At 48.6% G+C, this 18,005-nt stretch overlaps 1 protein-coding gene across 1 annotated transcript in view; it reads left to right on the forward strand.

Moving 5' to 3' along the window:
- Positions 1-18,005, forward strand: part of FRMD4B (FERM domain containing 4B) — a 78,717-nt gene that overhangs the window by 22,200 nt on the left and 38,512 nt on the right. Inside the window, exons 5-7 of the mRNA XM_058031847.1 lie at positions 2,904-2,988; positions 14,791-14,847; positions 15,748-15,770. Of these exons, the coding sequence (XP_057887830.1) occupies positions 2,904-2,988; positions 14,791-14,847; positions 15,748-15,770 (165 nt within the window). The remainder of the gene's footprint in view (positions 1-2,903; positions 2,989-14,790; positions 14,848-15,747; positions 15,771-18,005) is intronic.

Raw genomic sequence — 18,005 nt, forward strand, 5'->3', positions numbered from 1 at the left:
TCTCTTTTGTATGTAACTGTGAAATAAAGTAGGTTGGAACCTGCTACTTTTTAAACTCATATTAGGACATGATTCCTAGGGTGGGTTTGGGTTTTGTTTTTCATTTAAAACCTCATTTTTTAAGTATCTTCTTTGCCTGACGTGTCTTTGAGTGTGCTAAATTTCAATACGCTTTATTCAAACAATTTAACTTACTTTTTTCTTTCTGTTTACTTAAGGGCTGTCTGTACTTTAAAGGGATTGCTGATGGCTGTTTTGCTCACAGCTTAACCAGGCCCCAGGAAAAAATAAAATCCCTGGCAAAATGATGATTTTGGCCAATGTAATTGCATTACTTTAGGGCTGTTGCTGGCAAAGCTCTGCTGGTTAAGGGCCTGAAAAAAAATCCACATCCTATGAAACAGAGCTGGCAGAAGAGCTCAAACATCATATTCTTAATATTGTTGGAGTCTTTGTTTTCCTTGCAGTCTGTGAGGGAACGTGAGAGCAGACTGACCTCATTTGCTTTTCAGATCTGGGTAAATTTATGCCTGGTGTGCTTAATTATTTGAAGCACTTCCAAAGCAGAGCCTCTTGTGTAGCTGGGTCAGTTGGCGCTGGTGCCTCCCCGTGTCCCCCACTGTCACCAGGGAATGGGACAAACAAGTGGCACTTTGTTCTGCCTCAATACGTGCTGCGGTGTGATGGTGTCCAGAGCTCCTCTTCCACACTTTGCAGAAAGAAAAAGCTCCATTTATAAAGGGGTCATGGGCTCTTTACTGTGTTTGTCATGATCAGGATCTGGGAGGCCAAAACCTGTGGCTGCCCAAGAAAGCTCTGAAGGCAATCCTATTATAACTTGAGCATTCTTTTGGTTGGAATTTATGCTCTTTGCTCATTTTGGCCCTCTCTGTTGCAAGATGGTTCTCAGCAGGACAGGGTGTGCAGAGACTTGGGCAGGAGTTAATGTGTGAGGAGTGGGCTTAGAAAGATCAATATTCAGAAAGGAATTTTAAGCCTGACTTACTCTGGGGTCATGAGATCCAAAACAGGTACCCAAGGAGGCGGGCAGTGAGATGCAGAGCAGGAGGAATAAGATACAGAAATAAATAGCACTGCAGAAACTGCCTGATCCATGGAAAATAGGTATTCCAGCAGAAATGCCGCTTCAAAACCTGCAGTTTCCAGTTGCATTACTGGAAATGGAGGAATCTCCAGATTGCTCGTTTTTCTTCACCTCATCCCTGAAATTTGCATTTGCTGTTCAATAAGGAAACATGATAATCCTTTGAGATTTTAATTATTGCCAGCTGGCATAAAGTCAATCCAGTCAGAGGTTTTTGGATGGCACACTCCGCTGAAGGGCTCTGTGATGCAGATTGAGGACTTCCAGAAATGTCATTTTAGTTTCAAGGATGCTGACAGCACTGGAAGTAGAAGCACAATTTGCCCTTTATGGTGCTCCCAAATGTGCCTGCCATGCCCTGAACATCCTTATCTGTCCTGGGGTGATGAGAAGGTGCAGCTTGGACCATGAAATGGAGCTGGGACTGGGGCAGTGCCCCCCGTGCCCTCACCCTAAATCCACAGATCCCACAGCTTCCTGCTTTGTACACGAGTGACCGGGAGCTGCCTCTCTTCAGAGCCAGAGCTGTCCTGCTCCTGAGCCACACCTGAGCCTGGCTGAAAGAACCTGGAAGTGCAAATGAGGTCATCAGCTGAGGAAAATCACTTCAGGGTGCAGGGAAGGCTGCAGCAGGCTGAGGAAGGTCCACTCTGGGAAGGGCTGGTCTGGCAGGAGGATGGGAAGGGAGGAAGAGTGTGGGTCCTGCCCTCTGCTCTGCATTTCTGAAGAGAAACACTCAAGGGTGTTTAAAGTAAAATTTAGCAAAGCTGTTGGGGGAAAAAAAAATATATCAGGTGAGATCAAGAGAAGGTGGAAATACCTGTGGTTCATAGAGTTCATGGGGAAAGGTGAGTCATGGAAATGTAGAACAGCTTTTCAGATGTCTGGGGCTGCCCCTTGGCCAGGCTGCATGCCTGTGAAATGGGTAAATCATCTGCAGAGGCGTTCTGGAGAGTACTTTAAAATTAATTCAATGGGACATGCTGCAGGAATGTGAAATATTAAAGCAATTACTATTTAATGCATCACTTTCCTGAAGTCACAGCATAAACACTGCAAGCATTCCTGACACCTGTGGCAGGTCCCAGCTTCCCTGCTGCCTAGCACGAGCTCTGTGCTGCTTGTTCAAGTGTCCTACAAACCCTCCGTGCCATGGTCATCGGTCAAAATTCGGGGGATGGAGCTTGAGGAGCTTGTCAGGAGCCTCAGGAGCAGCCTGGGGAGAGATTGGTCTGGCTCTGGTTGCCCTGTGTGGGTCACCCAGCCCCCTGCCCCCCGGGACAGGACATGGGGAAGCCCTGGGTGATGTGCATTGCTGAGGCACTGCTGGGCCAGGTGTTTGCTTGGCTGGGAGAAAGCTGTGTCTCCTGCCTGGCATTTAGTGGGAGCTGGAGTGAAGTTAGGGGTTCTTACAAACATCTCTGCTCCAACCCCTGTCCTCCAGCAGAGTGCTGGACTAACTTCCCCACCATGTCTGGAGTGGCTTTTCCACTGCTGTGACTTTCCCTGCAGAGGAGAGATGGGCTTTGCTCCTGTAGCGTTCAGAGTTTTCATCTAATTTGAAAAGTCATCAGATATGCAGGATCTGTTGAACCAGGAGTCCCTGTGTGCTGTCAGGCTGTGATTTTCTGCTTGCTCCCTCCTAAAAGGCAGGAAATTAAGTGCAGTAGCTCGTAGTTCCTCTGTGCTATTTTATTGCTGGAGAACAAAACACTGAGGAAATAAAATGACTTGGGAGGAAGATGAAACCTATTCAAGAGAGTCACTCACGGTTTTTGGTTCTTTTTTTAATTTTCAGGTTCTACATTGAAAGCATTTCCTTTCTCAAGGACAAAACTACGGTGGAGCTGTTTTTTCTGAATGCCAAGTCCTGTGTACACCAGGTAAGACTTGGAGCATTTTTGTGCATTTTTCTTCTATTGCTTTGCCACATGCTCCGTCCTGAGAACTTGGTAGGAGCTGTGTCTGATTTCTAGAGCTAATTGAAGTATTAAGATCTCAGCATGTTGACTCCCTCCCTCCTTGCCTTGAAAGCTGTTGTTTCGTGCGCATGAATGAGGCTGATGATGGTTCCAGCCCTGCTGTGTGCTCAGTGCTCTGCAATGAGTCTGAAATACTCAAAAGCTTTTAAGCTTCTTGAAATCTGGGCTGTAACTTCCCAGGTAGGCTCTGCTCAGTGGCACATCCTCCTGCAGTCTGCATAGCAAACACTCAGTGCAAGTGTCTCTTTACTGACCTTTAATCAAACTTGTCTTAAGAAGAAAAGGCCTGTGAGGAAGGTCCTGTGTTGTGGATTTGGTCCCTAATTCCTTTATTTCCTGCCTTAATTCAGTGAGATAGTAAAGTAACAGTAAATAGTAATAGCAAATCCTATAAAGTAGCAATCACAACCAGTTGTTTGAATATTTTCTGTATTTACTTTCTGGTTGAAAAGTTTCCACTGTTTTCTTAAAATATTCAGATTGGTAAAATACATGTTTTTAAAAGGCACATCAGGATGTGGTAATGAAAATCTAAAGAATAAGGTTGATTTGCTGCAGGTACATCTTTCTCTGGAATAAGAGTGGTGTGACAGCCAACTTTGCCATGCCCCTACACGCAGCTGCAGTTCTGTGAACTTTACTCTCATGCTTCTGGGATTTTCCAGTTAATGTCCAACTCTGGTGCCTTTTGTTTTCACTTGTGGTTCAATCAGTCTGAGAGGGTCACTTGGTTCTTACAACCTTTCCTTGGGACACAATCCTTGGTGGTGGAGCTCGGTGTAGCCAGCCAAAGCTTTCACCTTCAACATGCTTCAGATTTTGGAGGGTTCTTATTCAGGATGCAGTGTTCATTGTTTTATGAGAGAATACAGAAACCTGAAAGTGGTGATGGCAGAGCTGTAAGTGCTTTGTACAGGAATTGCTTTCTGGAGGAGTGAAGGAAATTTGGTGCATTTTTACAACATGCTGAAGTTTGAAAGATGCTCAAAGAACTTGGGGCCTCACTGGTTATGGTTATTAAAAAGCAAATCTCCATTTGATATATCTGCCACTTAAAATGAAGGGTCTTGGCAGCTTGTAGCCATCCTTAAATTGCTCCTTAACTGGAGCAGCTTAACAAATAATTTTGGAATTGGAAAATGGGTCTGGTTTTGGGATGGAATGTGGTAAATGCCACTGCTGTTGAAACAAACCCTACCCAATATTAACACATTTGGGTGCCAGTATATGTGTTTATGTGTAGGTATAAGACATATCAGAAAGCAAGGGAGAAGAGAAGCATAAAAAAAGAAGTTTGAAGGCAGACTGGCTCTTTTATTTTTCCCTATGGTTTGCAAAGTGTGTGCTCTAATTGTAGCCACCCAGAGTGTGGCATCCCTGTTCCTGCAGGCAAAACTGCCAGAAACAGGAGGTATCTGTTGTGTCCAGTTTCTGTGGGCAGCAGAGGGATGAGGATGAGGAGCATCCCTTCCTCCTGAGAGGAGATCTCTGTGCAGCTCCGGGTGATTCAGCACACAGGGAGAGCTGGGGGTGCCTGGCTCTGCTGCAGCCCTCTCTGTGCAGTTTCACAGCCCAGCTCAAGCCTCTGGCTCCTCCAGCAGGAGCCAGTTCCTCTACTCCCAAGCAGCTTTCAACCTTCCAATTAACTCCTGTAAAAATATTCTGTTCTACGTGACAAACTTCGGGTCAGTCCCAGGCAGTCATGAAGGGCACGTGGGGCCAGCCCTCATCCTGAGCCCTGGGATGGGGCAGGAGGATGCACAGAGGCCCCTCAGATGTGCTCCCACAGCCTGTGCTCTCCCCTGGTGCTGCTGGCTCCTTTGTGGGGCAGGGAAGGAGCCAGGGGTGTCTGAATGGGAGCATCCCCAGCTCCGTGAGGGAAGTGGCTGATGCTCAACGATGACAGCCAGGAATGTTCCCTGGCACTGCTCAGTCCTTAATCCAGCTCCAGGAGGTTAGCCTGCCTCAGCTTGGCTTTTTGGTTTTCCCTTTTTTTTCCCATTCCTTTTCTTGTCGTATTCTTGGAGTGAGGAACCCCCAGTGTGTGAAAAGCAGGTGCTCACACCCAGCCCATGTGCCCAGGCAGTGCCAGAGGATGCCCTGCCAGGGCAATATCCTAACCTGGATCTCTGCAGGAAGCCCGTGCTCTGTGTGGGCCAGGAATGTGGTTTGGGATAGATGCTGCAACACCTGGGCTGTGCTGAGCCCTGTGTGGATGAGATTGCTTCAAAGTCAGTCGTGTTTCTTTGCTTACACAAAGGTGTTTCCAAAGTTTTCGCTGCAGCTTTTCCCCATAGGGGAAACCCAAATCCAGGGTGGTGCAAATGCCTGATGCTTGAGTGCTCTTGTGACATTCCTGAGCACTGGCACGTGTTGACAGCACAGCAGAGTGTGGGTACCTGTGCTCCCTTGTCTTCAGGGGGCAGGGATGTTTTTGTGAGCAGGGAGGGGGTGATGCTGCCCTGTGTGTGCCATGGGGTGCCAGTGCTCCTGCTGGCACGTGGGCACACCAGGAGAGCCGGACACAGCCAGCACAATGGCAAAGCTCTGTGCCAGCCCTTCCTGTGCAGGGGATTTATCCTTGGCTAACAAAGTACAGAGGCTGCACTAGAAATGTATTTAGTGTTCTTTGAGATGTCTGTGTGTGAAATCCTGTAAGGGGCTGTTTCTAATCAAAGAGAATGGAATCCTCCTAAGGAAGTCCAGCGCCTCTGGGGTCAGGCTGGAGCTGCTGGGCAGTGTGTTCTGGCTGTCTTGTAACAGCTGGATAAAAACTTAGGGTAAACACTATACCATTTTATATTCTTAGTTACATAATATATTACAAAATATGATAATGAGTAATAAGTAATGAAATCAAAACCTGCGTGACAGCTCTGAAAAGGGTGAAGGCTTGCTTGGTGTTCTGCAGTGCACAGCCATTATTCTCTTCCTCACCTTTCAACCCCACATTCCTTCTTGCAAGTCTCTCTGCTCCTTTCTGAAATCAGGTACTGCTTCACCCTGCCAGGACTCAGAGGAATCTGGGCCTTGTGCGTTTTGCAATCTCTGTAGACATTCTGGCAAGGAAGGGACAAGACAGACAATGAAATCTCAGCTGCCAAAAATGTATTTCTTTCTACTCCCCACCCACTCCCCCACCTCTGTGCTCCTCTACTGTCAAAGCTGCTTTGTGCCTCTGGGACCTTTGCTGGCACCTGCCAGGTTTGTGCATCCTCTGTGACCTGTGCTGCTCTCTGTGCAGTCTCCTCTGCCTCTGGGGAGCTGGGGGAGACCCCTTTGCCTGAGGCACAAGAGGGCTGAGACCTCATTTTAACTTTTGTGAAGCCCCCTTTGCATGTGAACAGAGCACAGCGTGTGCTGCTGCACTTGGTGCCCCCTCACTGCACAGACCATGGCATCCAGCTGAGACAGCAAATGCTGCCAGAGCTCTCACCCTGCCCTCTGCCATGCCAAGCTGCCCGTTTTCCCCTTGGTCTGGTCCCTCTCAGTGCTGTGTGGTCCCAGCAGCTGGCTGGCTCCTGCTCTGCAGCATCCACGCTCTTGGAGCTTGGAGAACTCGCATCCATTGCCAGGAACAGCTTGGACCACCGAGGTGGGAGCTGCTGGTAATTATATATCCAGGTCTGCTCAAGTGCTTTCCAGTCACTTGGTTAAAAACTCATTTATCCACATGTATTCTGGGAGGATGCAAAGGCTGCAGTTGCCTTGTGTACATCTGGCCTCTCTTTTCCAAGGCATTGAGTGTCGCTGCCTGAGAACCTTCAGTGGTGACAACTTCACTTTAAAAGCCTTCTCACCCACCATTGACTTCAAGAAGCTGAGTTAAGATTTATAGCTGTCTGAAACCTGCTGGAATTCAGGAGAGGGCAGCCTGGTGCAGTGGGTATCTGGAATGGCTGTGTTTGCATAGGGAGCTCTGTAAATGTGAAGTGTTCAGTGTGTTATTGCACAGCCCATGACCATAGCTGGGGTGCTTGCAGGGAGGTGGGTCAGAGCTGGTCACGCACATGCTGGTGATAAATTTGGAAAGATAAATTAGTCTTTTCTTCTTTTGAAACAGCCAAGTTTGGAAAAATAACACCCTGCTTGGCTAGCAAAGCACTGTCAAGTTTATTATGCATTAGGGCTAACCTCCATATAGCTCTGCAGTCGTATGGTTGAGTCTTTGCCAGGCCTTAAAATATGTTCTGTAAACTTAAGATCTTGGTCAAGTTGGCTGTGTTCCCCATTTCCTCTGTATCTCTGGGTGTTGGGGGGTTTATTTAAATTCCCATTTGTTTCAAGGACTTGTAAGAGCTGCTTTAAAAAAGGGAAAAGTTAAAGGAAATGTAAGTTTTCAGGGGAGTCTGTGCTCGCTCCATGAACAGCAATGCTTGTGAGCACTTGGCAGCCTGGGGACCAGTGCTTACCAAGAAGAGCTGTTGAAACAGACCCCTGGTGTGAGCATGAAGTCTGGCTGGTTCCTAGCTCCTGGGGAGCACAGTGGTCATATATCAGAGAGCTCTCGAAAGTTTTATAATGGATATTTCCTAGTTCTCCCCGTCCTCCAGGGAGAGGGGAACGTTCCCATGTAGCCCTGTAACAGTGTGTAGTCTGATCCTAGCCAAGGCCATTAAACACCCTCTGTCCCTTGCCTGAGTTGGCTGTTCTGCTCCCAAAGACAGCACATGTGAAGCCCAGGTTGAGGTTCAGCAGGAGCAGTTGGCTTTTTCCTCCTCCAGGGCTGTTCTATCCTGTGGATTCTGTCGTGGCAGCCACCTCCATGGCCCAGCCTTCATGTTGGCAGGTGAGGAGGATGGAGCCTGTGAATAAAATGTGATAGGACCCCACTCTGATGCAGTTTGGCAGATCTCCATGGGGCCCCCATTGTACCCCCAGAGACCTCACCTGGGGCTGTGCTGGTGGCTTTGGCCATGGTGTGGGGACAGTCCAGGGCCTCCTGAGAGTGCTGAGGTCAATCCAAGTCCTGCTCTAAAAGGTGCCCCAGGGACCTGTGGGGCTCCTGGGGAGGTGCAGGTTGTGTCCCAGCTGGGCTGGCACACTGAATATGAAAATTCAATTGATTTGCAGCCAGAGTTCTGCTCCTCACATCTCTGGATGTACTCACCTCCTCCTGGGACTGACAACTGGGTTAATTGCCATGGAGAGTCCTGCACCTTTGATGTCCTGGCCACAGAGCAAAGGTGCTGTGACAGCTCAGCCAGTTCTGTTGTTGTGTGTGTTGATATCTCCCCGTGATGGTGGGGTAGCAAAGCAAAAGGCTGTGATTATATGTTAAGGCTAATGACACTTGCTATGTGCCCTGGTTTGCAAACCAGGGAAGTCTTCAGGCCTTTCCCCATTCTCTGCTTTTACTCTTGTGTTAATAAGAAAGTAGATGTGTTCCTGTTGCACAGTGCAGGTGAGTCCTGGAGTAGCTGCTCCTGTCCCTGGAGTTTCACCTAAGTGTTGGCTGAGGCACAAAAAAGGCAGAAGGAAATGAATGAGAGTGGCTGGCAGAGACAGCAAAATAAAGGGTGTAACAGGGAAACCTGAAGCTCTCCCTTACCATTAACAGCTTTTATTTTTGAGCTGGGTTGGCCTCAGCCCCTGAGGTGGGAATCAGCAGGAATGGCCAGGGAGGAGCTGCATCAGCCTCTGCACCTGCACTGAGCTGTGCTTGGTCTCAGCCTGTGCTTGGTGTGAGGGGCTGTGGGGCTCCATACATGAAACAGAACCCATCATGGACCATCTCAATGCTGTGGAGCAGCTGTGAGGCCTTCTGAGCCACCCAGGCTGCAGGGCCCATGGGGGAAATGCAGCACAAGTGGAAATCCGCAGTGTTTCTCCCAGGAAGGTCAGGAGGAGCAGAGTGCCATTTGCTCCTCTAGCAGCTCGTATTCTGCTGCTTTTGTGCTTTGCTTTACCTCCCTGAGGTGCTGGAGGCTGACACTTGCTTTGCTGTGCTTTTTCTCAGCTCGGTTTGTGTCCTTGGAGCAGAGTCCCAGCTCAGGTGCTCCGCCAAGCCTGGGGCAGCTGCTGCAGGAGGGATGGGATGGTGCCCCCAGTGCCCTGCAGGGCAGTGAGAGCAGCAGGTGACAGCACCAGGGCTCAGGTGTAGGTGTGAGCGCTGGTAATTGGGACAGGCAGTTGGAAGCTGGAGTTATCCATGTGTTTGTCTCTGTGCAGTAATTAATTCCCCAGCACAGGCAGGGTGAGCGGCAGGATCTGCCTGACCCAGTTCCTCCTGCACAGCCTGTGTGGTGGAACAGGTTGTGGCCAACACCCACTGCCCTCCCCAGCCTGGCACAAAAAAGCCTTAAAAACACTGAAAAGCTGCTCAGCTTTCTGCCCTGCTGGGCCGTGCCAGCCCATCTGAGCACACAGAGCAGGGATTCTGCATCCCTGGTGGCAATCACCTCACTGCTGGATCAGGGCATGGGGTGCTGGGACTGCTTTGTTCCCTTGTGCTGGCTCCACACCCAGATAATTGCCTGCCTCGGTTTGGGTCCTTTCTTTCCCTCTGCTAATTGCACCCTTCTTTCAGCTTTTTTTAAAGCACCTTTCGGTAATCACTGGTAATTATATTCAGTCTTGTGGCTGTCTCGAGGCTATTCAATCATGGTGTGTGCATTTTTGGGGGTGTCTTTGGCTAACACAAATTTTTAAGGAATTAGTTTGAGGGAACAAGCGTGTTGGTATCTCAGCTCTCAGATCTGCAGGTGAAATGATTTTGTTGTCAGCCTTTAACCTCTGGAGGTTACATGTGGTTTGAACAAACCATGTCCATTTCCACTTCTTGCTCTAAAGAGTTAAACATGACAGTTCCTGCGTGTGCTTATTTTTTTAAATCTGCTTTAATCTGAGTTTACAGCCTAAAGATTTGCTTAACACAGTTAATGCTCATCTGACTATCATCACTCTTGATCTGAGTTTTCATCAGGATTTCAGACTTGTATCTCTATGGCAGTAAATTCTAGTGTTGTTGCTGTGTCTAATGAGGGTTCAGTGCTCTATTCATGACCAAGCTTGTGATTTTTATCACATTCTAAGTCTATGTCTGTGTAGCAAGAGCTCTTATCTGAACTGGGGGCTGAATTCTGCCCATGGGCACTGAAGGTTGAGTTGTTCTTAACCAGATGCTGAGATAGTGACCCACTCCTGCTCTACAGTAATTGCCAACCAGTTTGGACACCTGCTGCAGCCTTTTATTGCTCTGATGTTTATCAGGATGACAAAAGCCAGCACCTGAATCCGCTGGACCAAGTTCAGTGTTCAGATAAGCCAGTGGTCTCCTGGCTGAATCTGTCTCACTGGTTAAAATGATCAGCCCCTGTGCAGACTCTAATTGAAAAATATCCGTTTCATCCCCTCCCTGGGGCTGCAGTCACCAGTCTGTTTAAACTCATTTACATCTCAAATGTAGAAGAGTCAGATTCCATTATCTGAATGACATACATCTGCTTAACCTCATGCTGCTGACCTTGTTCCCACTTGGATAAATTTAGGAAAATCTTCATCTTCAACATGTGGCTGTGGGAGCCCTGGCTGCCCTGGCTCTCAGGGCCCCCTCACTTGCCCACTGAAGTCTCTGCTGGAATTACCCTGGCAATGGCAGGCAATAAAAATTAATCTTCTTACAGTCATTTTCCTCAGCTATTTTTGAAATATGACCTTGCTGATAAAGCAATACTAAGAGAGAAACCCTCATCTGCCAACCTCCAGGCTGAAGGATGATTATAAAATCAAAATATTGCCTGAGTGAGAAGAGTCATGATCCTGCACTTCAGAGCAGCACATATCACTGTCTGGATTTGTGTCAAGCCAAGGGCTGTCCAAACTCCATGACAGCCTAGAGCAGACCTGGATTACATTACAGCAATGGCCAATTGGTGAGCCAGATGGCAAATAATGTTACATTATGATGAAAAAGTACTTGCAGGCTCAGAGGGAATTGCCCAGGACACTGTCACTTGGAGAGCATTAGTCTGTCAAACACAGGCTGAGCTGGGCTTTGGCATCCTTGGCTTCAAATCCTCGCTCTGCTGCTTAGCTACTGCAGCACTTCAGGGCAGTCCCCTCACTTCCCTGCACCTTTTCTGTGATCTTTAATCCCTTTAAAGGGTGGGTTGTTCTTAATGTTGGTTGGTTGGTTGGTTTTTTTTGTTTGTTTTTTTTTTTCTCCTGAGCCTTGCTTAGAGTGGCCTCAGTCTCCTTCCACTGTTACTGTGTGGGCAATAACTTGGGCTGTGAGGCTTGCAGCAGCTGGAGAGAATGATGGCAGCCCTGCCCCTGGGGTGATCTGTTTGTCCCCTTTGCTTGGTCAAGAACATCTTCAAGAGGACTCTCTTGCCTCTTCACTCTTTACAGCTTCTAAGCAAGTTTGAAACTGAGAGCACTGGCACAGCAAATCCCTCACTCTGACAGCAAATTGAAACCTCCTCACCTGGATAAGCCAGTCCCCCTTCGTGCTCTCTTTGGTCTCCTAAAACCCTGAATAAAGTGGTTTGTGGAATCACTGTTAACACTTGTGGCCATGCCATGGCAGCCAGTGAAATGACCAGAGTTTCTTAAGGCCAGTATCTAGGAAAAAGCAAATAAACACAGAAAAGCAGCCTCATAATTATTCTTGCTAATTAGTTAATGGCTGTGAGGTGCTGTGAAGATGAGAAGTGAGGAGGTGCTTGGTTATGAAGTCCCAAACACCCCTGTGAGGCCAGCAGCAGCTCCTGCTGTGGGTCAGCAGAGACTCTGCTGCAGCAGCTCTGAGTGCTCTGAGCTTATCTGGGAGCCAGCAGTAAATCAAGAGGGCTTTGGAGAGTTAAATCTCCTTGAGTTTCTTGTAGGCTTAAAAGGCAACGAGCCCCATGTAGCTGACTCTGCCTTGGGGCAGGGCAATGCTCTTGGTGAGCTTTTAAAGCCCCTTCTGTCGCTGTTTTCCCTGATTTTGTGATCCAGGGCAGCTTTGCTGAGCCAGATCTCACCTTTCCTGCTGAGCTGAGGTTCCCTGTGATGGCATTTTCTCATATCTGAGTTCTTTGTGTGCTGGTGAAGGACACCGTGGTGCTGGGGTGACCTGATCTCCTGTAATCCTCTCACCACCACAGCTGGCATCAGAGGTTGCTTGCCAGATGCAATTTAAGCTTTCAGAAAGCCAGCTCAGATGTGCATGACAAAGACTAACCTGATACAGACCTGGAAGTAACAAAGTGCCTTAAAATTGCACCTACATGAGGAGTTTTTGGGCTGCAATCTTGCCTCTTTTCTTAAACACTAACATGAAAGAGATGTGAAGGAAGGATGCACTTCAAGCTGTTTTTTTTTCTCTGAACTTCTGATGTGCCCCTCCTCTTCTTCTAATAAAACATGTTTGGGAATGCTTTGGGGGCTTCTCCTGCATAGCTGGTGCCACACCTGTTGGGAAGGGGAAATTCCTCCTGGTCTGCCTGTCAGAGAGGCCTGGGGGAGTGCTGCTGCTGGAATGTTTTATTGACAAAGCTGGCAAAAACACTTCCTTTCCATGAAAATTGAATTATTTGTTTGTTCAACTTTTGAATTTAGTCTCTGTGGGCCAGACCTGCAGCTGGGGTAAATTAGCTCAGCTCCAGATGTGCCCTAATATATTTTGAGATGTCATTTCCCTGTATCTGTATGTGGTTCTCTAGATTTTGCTGCTGCCCTGGTTTTGGCATTGTTTCAGCTTTTGGTCTGCTTTGTCTCCTCATTCAGCCAACAGATCCTGGGGGCGAAGGGTGTGCTGGGATCTCAGTGACATGAGGCAGGCATCATGTCCACTGTCTGCATTTGCAGAAGGTCAATAAGAAAACTCTGTGCTCCTGGGCTGCTCCATAGGCTCAGGTTTGTGCTTTGCCCACTGTGTGCAAGGTGCAGGAGGAGTAAAGAGTGCCACGGTCAGTGCATCTCCTTTGCTCTTCCAGTGTCACTGCTGGTCCCTGAGTACAACCAAGGCCAGGGGCTTTCCTGGTAGGAAACTAACGTGGAAAGTTTGTACTTAAGCTTGTAAGCAGGAGGGAAAAAAAAGGATCCTTGTGTATTTTTGATGCTTTGGCACCTGTGGAGTTTCTGAGTGCACAGTGCTGTTAGGACAGGGCTGGTTTTGGGGTGGGCTTCAGGCACACATTTTCATCATGGGGTCCATGCAGTTTTTCTGAACATTGCTCTAGAGCTCCAGTGGAGTTGGAAGGAAGGAAAGCTGTAGGATGCAGACCGAGCAGGACAAAGGACTCAGTGATGCTGTCCTTGTGATTAATCAGTATGGCTGGTTTAGCACCAGGGCCTGTGTACCACAATCACAGCTAACAAGGAAAGGCCCTAAAACTGTAAGCAGTAAAACTCTTTACGGAGAGATGGATGTAGTTCTTTGGTTTTCTCTTGGCTGGGACAGGGCTGTCCCAGTGGATAGATGCACCCAAATGAGTGGAGAGCACAGAAATGAGCTGGGGAATAAACAGCTTTCCTTGCAGATGAAAGGGGGGTCTAGATCTTGTCAGGGGTTTAGAGCTTGTCAAATACTGCTGTTTGTGGAGCTGACAGGTGCTCCTGGGTGCCATCCAACCATGTATCTGCCATGCCCCATCCCTGCAAGTGGAACTTCAAAACCAGCAGCCACCTTAAAACACATACTCGCCCACCGGGTTCACTAACACATAAGCCACTGCTCTGCATTTTTTGGTCGGGGTGACCTTGGAGCAAAATAAAACCTCCAAAAATTAGACCACACCCCTAGACTGAGAGCAACTCCTCAGCATGCTAACAGCATCCAGACCCAATCCAATTGATCAATGGACCAAGCTACCCCAGGGATAACAGCGGAATCACAACACTTGGCAGGGATGGAGCAACCTGGTCTAGTGGAAGTGATGGTGGAGCCCTGGAAAAAGTTAAAGATAGAATCTAAAATGTTAGGCTTTGTGCTTTCCCAGATCAATTGCACCTGCATAAGCAGTATGATAAATTATATAATTGTTAGATGTGATGATTGTTTAGTAATTAAATACAATTATTATATAACCATAAGAAGAATAATGAGAAACTATGTTGGAAATTCAGAGAGGGGCTAAATTTATGTATGCAATAGAACAATATAAGTTTAATAATTAACGTGAAAGTTATATAGCGATAGACTATAAAAACATGATCATTTTGGACGTATGGTCCGAATCAGATTTGGGTTGAATATACCCCGATTCCTAGAGCACTTTAATAAAAAGCACCGCATATAATCCCCCGTGATTATGTGTCTTTGAACGCTAACAGGAGGTGTCCCTGCCCAGGGCAGGGGGCTCGGGGTGAGATGGTTGTTAAGGTCCCAAACCCAGCCAGTCTGTAATTCCATAGATTGCAGTGTATGACAGCCGGTCTGTGATGCTGTGACCCTCCCCCTGAGGATGGGGTGTGCCTTGACATCCTTGGGGTGCTGCACGGCAGATTGGGGCGGGCAGCATCCCGCGAAATGCAGCAGCACCACGGGGCAGCATCCCGCGAAATGCAGCAGCAGCCGCGTTCGTACCGAGGGCAGGGCTCGGGCTCGGGATGGGGCTGGGTTTGTGAGCACGGGCTCTGTGTGTGTGTGTCGGTGGCAGCGGGGACGCGGGGCGGGAGCGCCGCTCCGGCAGCGCCGCCTCCGCCGAGCCCCTTCCCTTCCCTGCCCTCCCTCCGTCCGCCCCTGCTGCCCGCTCACGCTCCGCTCTCTCCGCACAGGGACGCATCGAGGTGGACAGCGAGACCGTGTTCAAGTTGGCCGCCCTGGTGCTCCAGGTGAGTGTTTCCCCCCCGGCTCGGTTTGGCTCGGTTTATTCCCTTCCCGGAGTTTTTCCCTCCCCGCTGGGCTGTTTGTGGTCTCCGCGGCTAGGGAGCTCAGAAAAAGCTGGAACACGCAGGAGGTTCTTTTTGAAGTGTTTGTTTGAGGAGTTTTAAATGGAAAGAGTAAAAGCTAATCAAGGGAAGTCGTTTATCTGGGCAGGTTTCCATTCATTTTATCACTTAACCGTAGTTTAAATGCATTCCAGAGATCTGGGAAGAAAAGTGTAAATATTGTAGCTCAATCAGCTGTGTTATGCCTGTGAATCTTCTTTTCCAAGCATATGGTTTTGATCCCTCTGTTATGTTAAAATACACAGTGTCAGTTTTCCCTCTCATTAATCTAGTTTTGCTCTAATGAGACTTAAATCCCAGTTTTTTACCACTTTCTATGAAATAAAATTCTGCCTGTAAAAAATTGGGGTTTTTCCCCCATTGCATTGTCACTTACAAAGTGCCACAGCAAAGCTGCAGCAGCAGCTTGATCTGCCTGAACAGTTGTTTTCATCTCGAGTGAGCACAATTCCTCCCAAGTGCTGACCTGACTGTACAGCCAACCTTAGCCTGGATGGGAGAGGAGGGAGAATTGTATTTCACTTCTTGTGCACTAAAAGCAGCATTTGATTTGCAATGTGAAACTCATCCCCGTTTTGGAAGCAGTTTTATTTGTGCCGTGGGTGGATTGTCTGCAGCTGGGAGCACGAGGGGCCAAGTCCAGCTCCTGAGCACATGCAGGGAGTGTGGTGGGGGTCAGGATCTGCCTGCAGAGCTGTGGGAGTGGGGAAGGGAACAATGCTGGGAAAACCGAGGGCTTTGAAGAGATTGTGTTTTAATTCTGTCACTGTTTTTCAATTGTAGGAAGCTAAAGGGGACTATTCCAGGTAATAACGTTTTCCTTTCTAATACTGGTGTGCTTGATGGATGTGTTTTTCTGTGTTGGCATTGTACTGCAAACAATCACGAATGGGGGTAAAGTCCAGCTGCGAGCAGTGCCCGAAGAAAGTGAAATGTGCTGCTGGGCTGGATAAAATCTGAGTCTGCAGGGTGAGTAATGCCTTTTGTGAGCAAGCTCTGAGTCAAAACAGCGTTTGAGGCCACCACGCTGTGCTCCCCTCCCGAGCGTGGGTGCCACAGTGGGACAAGGGGGAGCTCCCACACCTCCCTGCTGGGGAAACCTCTGCTTTGCCAAGCTTTGGCCAAGCAAACCATTGCCTGTGCTTCTGCTGGCCTGTGTTTGGGTCCCTGTGGGTGACCTTGCCCACAGCCCTGAGCCATCAGCTGCCCTGGGATCAATGAGCTGTGTTCTCCGGCAGCTGCCCGGGGGCCTCTCCCTCCCAACACTTGTGTTCTGGCTGATGTGCACCCCCCTTGCTCTGTTTAAAGCTTCATCATCAGGCCTGCCTTCCCCTTGGAGGTGCTGCTTACCCAGCTCTGATTGTGATAAGGGGCAGAGGGGAGCAAGTGGGGTCACCTGGACCTGCTGGAGCCACGGGGAAAGACCTTCCATTAGAAACAGCTCGCTGAGCAAATAGAGATCCAGAAGATTGGCTTTGGTCACGTTAATATTTTACTGCTTGCTGAGTTTCCATGTGTGGGGAGAGGTGTGTTTTACGCTTTTGCTACAAGAGCTTTGGAGAGGGCTCAGTACAGACCCAAATGCAGGGAGCGAGTCACGTTTGACTGCCTGAGTGGCTCTGCTTTCCCTCGAGGGGGCAGTTGTCAAGTAAATGCCAGTGCCAATCCCCAGACCCCTTCCCTTCAAAGGGCTGTCTGTTCTCTGCCAGAGGACACGCTCTGTGAAGTCCATCAAACCCCCTCCTCCTGTTTGTTGGCATGCTGTCACACCTGCAGGGACAGAAAGGTGTTGTTGGTCAGCTGGGTGGGCTGGCTGTGCAGGCCATTTCTGTTCCTGTTCATGCTGCAGACCTGCTCTGTGACCCCCAGTGTACTGCTTACACCTGCAATATGCTGCGTTTTTCTCTAGAAAGACCCCTTATCTTGCCTGATCTCCACAGGGACGCCCTAAGTTTAGCTCAGTTAGGCACAGATAACCAGAAAATCACTGCTGACTCCACAATAAGTAACTTGTTAAGCTGTAGCAACTGGTGGCACAATTTTCTTGATTCTCAGGAACAGGGGTTAAAAGCCACCTTGGTGGTGAAAAGCTCCCTTATGTGGTTTAAACCTAACACAGCCTCCTTATCATTTGCCATAAATAGGTTTGTAAGTATGGCTTCACAAGCCCAGGAACTGTGGCTGTGGCTGTTTTCCATGGACATGTTGCAAGGAGTGGATTGCCCGTGGTTACCTTCAGAAGTATTTAAAGAAAATTGTAGGGAAGAGCACTCTGCTACAAGAGTGATTTCCAAATGCAGCTCTTCCCCTAAGAGTTGCATGGAAATAGCTGCAGCAATTGTTCCCTCTGTTAAACTAAACATATGTTATGCCCCCGTGGCAAATGAGCACAGCCAGCTGTCCCAGGCCCAGTGAGCACACCAGGAGTGAAGGAATTCCATGTCACATATCACAAGTGGTCCTTTGGGCCAGTGCTGATAAAGCACTGCCTTAATTACCAGCATATCTTAACGAGGATACCGAAGGACTGGCCTCTGCTGCACAGCTTGCTGTGCTGCACGCACTGTGTCCCCGTGCACTGCCTTGAGTTTAGAGTGTTCTCTGCCTGCTGTCATTTGGACATTCTGCTTTGAATCACCTTTTGGAATGTGGCTCTTGCACCACCTCCGTGAGAACGTGCAGGTTGATTTTTCTGGTGCTGGATTAGTGCTGAATGAACGCCGGCAAATACAGGAATTGCCTGAAGTCCTGGAGATTAGCTCTGTGGAAGTGAGGGTTGGGCCAGTCCAGGCAATGCTGGGGATCTCTTCCTGTCTGATTTTTTTTCACACACATCCCCTAGGCAGCTTTTCCATGGGGACACATCCTGTGGTGGGGTCACCATGTGGCATTCCCCTGATGTCAGCTCCGTACCAGGGCCCGAACACTGCTGTGTTTCTCTCCCGTGGTTCTACAGGAGCCTCTTTCCCAATCCTCTGCTCAAATTCCCAGATAACACCCTGATGGCAGGAGCAGCAGCCTGCTGGGAAACACCCTCCCCT

Source organism: Melospiza georgiana, chromosome 11, assembly GCF_028018845.1.
Source record: "Melospiza georgiana isolate bMelGeo1 chromosome 11, bMelGeo1.pri, whole genome shotgun sequence".
NCBI lineage: Eukaryota > Metazoa > Chordata > Aves > Passeriformes > Passerellidae > Melospiza > Melospiza georgiana.